The following is a 4,013-nucleotide window of genomic DNA, read 5'->3' as shown; positions in this document are numbered from 1 at the left end:
GCCCATTAGCATACGTGACATCACATGCCCGGAATAAATAAGAGGGGTGCTTTGACCATGGCTAAGGACCACACTGTCTTGGGACTTCAGCTTCTCATCTCCTCCAGCTCCTGCTCTCCAAAATGGTGTGTACGAACTTCTGTTTTGGACCTTTTGGGTGGGGCATTGCTGATGGAGTTACCTTTTTTTCCTTTTAATTGGTTTGGATATGAGCTCGATAATGACCCCAAAACTGAGACTTTTGCTAGTGAGGCAAAATGAAGACTGGCACCCAGGACTAGAGTCTTGGAATGCATTCACATGTCTATGTTTAATGTCTAAAAAGGCTAATATTCTAATGCAAAGAGGCCGTTTTAGAGTTTCAGCATCCATCATGTGTTCAGAATCCTTTGGACAGTTACATAAGCTGGATATACTCATTTTGTTTTTCTTTATTTCTCTGTATTCTGTGTGTTTGTGTATTTGTTAATGTGCCTTTTCAAATGTGACAGACTGAGTTCACACCGGACCAGATTGAGGGTAAGTGAAGAAAAAGAAAAAGAGAAATTTTGCCTCATATATGAAGGCACCAACCTCTCAATCAATGTGCTGGTAGGTATTTACGTCTAGCTTTTGCAATTGTCACACGAACCAAACTCTCAGAGTAGCTCCAGGCTTACTTAGATGAACTTTTAATCTGATTAAAGTGCTAGAAAAGTGGAAGCAGAGGATGAAGAGCGCCATGCCATTCTACCAACTTCTCCAGCTGTCGGGAAAGATTTCAGACATGTCTATTCTCAGCCTTGTCTTGCAAGTCGCCATTGTCCTTATTCAGGAGGGGCGTTAATCCTTAGGTCAGGGTTTAAGATGCAGTGCTGGTGGCATCAGCTTACACAAGAATCTGAATCACCCCATACCTTTTTTGTTTAACTGCCGAAAGACATGTCCTCTATAAACATGCCCTATGGGATATATTGGGGTCCCCATTTGGACATGGATACTTTTGTGTAGTTAAAACTCTTCCAGTTGTGTATCCTAGACTTGCAGGCAAACCTTTAACACGTTTTCAATCAGGCTTATTTGTTTAGTGCTGCTTCTGCACATTCTGGTACAGCTATACTATATGTCTAACATTAAGTTCCTTTCCAAGTTACGGTGTTAATTACGGCCCAGTCAGCATTCTTGGCTTTGACTGCACGGGGGGCCATGTCGCTATGTCTCTAAATGGCCTGCGTTTCTCTGTCAGGGTGTATCAGTTTGCACGCAATGTTGCTGTAAATGCAAGTGGAGGCAGGAATGTAGAAGGACGGGGTGGGTCGAGTGTGGTGGAAGGGTACAACTGCTGTTCAGAAGCCACACGAACATATTAATCTGTCAAAAAGGTCACTTTGAGTTCCTGGTGGGATTCACAGACATAGCCAACCATTGTCTGGGCCCCCAGTTGGTGCCTTCCTCTTCACAGCTGTCCCTCTCAATTAGCTGAGAACAATGACAGAATTATGTGGCTTTTACTGTCTTTAATCTTCCTCTACGTTGTGGCACTGTGCAACTGACATAGATGACTAGTAGTAACACTGTAATAGATAGAGTAGGAAATCCAAAGGGGATGGATCTAACACAGCAAAGAAAACATGGATGTCATGCCATAAAAATAATATCAATTATACCATTTGGATGGAACAAGAAAAAAGACTCTGGCAGACTTTTTTGTTTTAATTCTTCCTTATTGTTGAAGTCTTAACTATAAGTCCTGAAGAACTTGTACTCAACTTTGTTTCTCTCCTCCTGGCCAGACTTCAAGGAGGCTTTTGGTCTCTTTGACAGAGTTGGTGACAGCCAGGTGGCCTACAACCAGGTGGCTGACATCATGCGTGCTCTGGGCCAGAATCCCACCAACGGGTCCGTTAATAAGATTCTGGGCAACCCAACTGCTGACGGTGAGACATAAACTGTTTTTTCTAACACAAAAGAGCAGTCTGTGTCATGGTATGTGTAATAATTTGGTGTGCTATCAACAGACTTGGCCAACAAGAGGCTCAACTTCGACGCTTTCTTGCCTATGCTGAAGGAGGTCGACGCTCAACCCAAGGGAACCTATGATGACTACGTTGAGGGTCTGCGCGTCTTCGACAAGGAGGGCAATGGCACAGTTATGGGTGCTGAGCTGCGTATTGTGCTGTCCACTCTGGGTGAGCCTCCTAAATTTAGAAGCACACACATATAGTTTGCTTAGCATGCAATAGTGAGTGAAATGGGAAACATATCCCTGACATGGATCGTTGTGCATCCACAGGAGAGAAGATGAGCGAGCCAGAGATTGATGCCCTTATGGCCGGCCAGGAGGACGAGAACGGCAGCGTGCACTATGAGGGTAAGACCGGACTTCAAACCATTCCACTTCCTTTTTTTTTTTTTTTTTGAATTTCCAGGAAGCTAAATATTTGAACTTCTTCCTGCAGCTTTCGTCAAGCACATCATGTCTGTGTAAGAGGCCAGCAGCGAGAGTGCTGAAGAAACTGTAGCTCGCCTACAGACAGCCCCACAGTGTTCGTGACATCTACACTGTTTCAAAGACCAACCACGGAAAGACAAGGACTATGTACAAGGGATGTTGAAGCACGCCCATTTTTTCATTTTGTTTATTTTGTTTTCTTTTCCATTTCGTCTCTCACCCTCCTCTCTTGGGACATCGCCATCACCTCTCCATTGTAGACCTCCATCACCCGGCCTCTACTTCCCCCCACTGGGGCGCGTCTCCACTCACCACATGGGGTGAGGAACGGGGGAAAAGGGGTGACCACTCATCAAGTGAGGGTAGATCCCTCCATTCCCACCGCCACCTCATTCAGTCACGCCATCACTGGCCCAGCAATGCCAAAGGTGCTGGAGAATGGTTGTGGTCAGAGCGCCAGAGCTCCCTCCTTCCCTGAAAAGTTGTATTTATTTTCACTCTCTTCATTTGAGAATAAACTTTTCCAACGTACATCCCATCTGGGTTGATTCTTGATCTTTCATTGCCCACATGCTTTTGTAGACTGCAGGTCTCAGATTGAAGAAATTTATGTAAAAAAGTTGATGCTTAACAAAAGGCTATGAATAAGATAGAGCCAAAAAAGAAAGCATAGATTATTAAATACATTTAAAAAGGAAAAGGGTCAGAAAGTGAATTAAGAACTGAAGAATTAGCTTTAAGTATAGCCAAGTAACTATAAACAATAAAATTGTTAAATATACATAATGAAACAATAATGGACACCGATGTGTAGCTAAAATAATCAGTTTGTAAATAATTCTGCAAAAATGTATATTAGCTAAAATTATGGAATAACAATACAACAGTCTAATTGTTCAACTGTTCAATTTTTTAACAATTAGGGTACAGTGAGCAAAGAATGATTAAACAGCTAAAAATCTATCCTAGATATACTGGGGTGATCGCTGTAATATGGTAGCTAGCTAAAATTATGAAAAAGCTATGGGATACTTCCATGTAGCTAGCAGTTCTATTGTTAGCTAACATTATAGTGGAAACACATAACAGTTTGGACACAGTTAAAAAAAATTTTAGCTAAATAAATTGGATTTCAATAGTAGTTATACTATAGCAGCTAGCTACTGAATTGGAAACAAAAACTAGAATTTACATTATTAGCTAACAGTACAAGCAAAATTGTTAGCAATATATAATAAAACATAATTTTAGTCCATTAAAACAATAAAGTCAATAAGACAGAATGAAGAATAATAAAATAGTGTCTATCAGCTATTTAAAAAAAAACAAAAATTCTAATTTTATTGGCACTCATTTAAGGTTAATTTGGTTAATCTAACTGTAGATTACTTACCAAACACACATACAATATATGAGATTTTAAATTGAAATTTTACAAAAATATATTTCTGTCATATTGGTTCTCTCTAAAAATAAGATATTCCTAGATATCTACATATTGAAAGATATTCATACAATTTATTTAATATTCAAATGAATGTTACACAGAAAGTAACGGTTATGGACTGTAACAGTTAAAACT

General features: G+C 40.3%; 1 protein-coding gene across 1 annotated transcript; it reads left to right on the top strand.

Annotated features, from left to right (window-relative positions):
- Nucleotides 1–2,964, top strand: mylz3 (myosin, light polypeptide 3, skeletal muscle). Its single transcript, XM_080878013.1, has 6 exons — nucleotides 1–125; nucleotides 492–519; nucleotides 1,773–1,916; nucleotides 1,998–2,168; nucleotides 2,273–2,350; nucleotides 2,439–2,964. The coding sequence occupies exons 1-6, from the start codon at nucleotides 123–125 to the stop codon at nucleotides 2,465–2,467; spliced, it is 453 nt and encodes a 150-aa protein (XP_080734139.1). The 5' UTR covers nucleotides 1–122; the 3' UTR covers nucleotides 2,468–2,964.
- The last annotated feature ends 1,049 nt before the right edge of the window (nucleotides 2,965–4,013 follow it).

Source organism: Rhamphochromis sp. 'chilingali' (assembly GCF_963969265.1).
Source record: "Rhamphochromis sp. 'chilingali' genome assembly, chromosome: 3".
In the NCBI taxonomy this organism is placed as follows: domain Eukaryota; kingdom Metazoa; phylum Chordata; class Actinopteri; order Cichliformes; family Cichlidae; genus Rhamphochromis; species Rhamphochromis sp. 'chilingali'.
This window is presented reverse-complemented; position numbering and strand designations above follow the sequence as displayed.

Excerpts from the sequence above, each read along its gene's own strand:
- mylz3 (XM_080878013.1), top strand. Across the intron at positions 1,917-1,997 it reads GGGCAACCCAACTGCTGACG|ACTTGGCCAACAAGAGGCTC; the intron begins GTGAGACATAAA and ends TGCTATCAACAG. Across the intron at positions 2,351-2,438 it reads CGGCAGCGTGCACTATGAGG|CTTTCGTCAAGCACATCATG; the intron begins GTAAGACCGGAC and ends TTCTTCCTGCAG.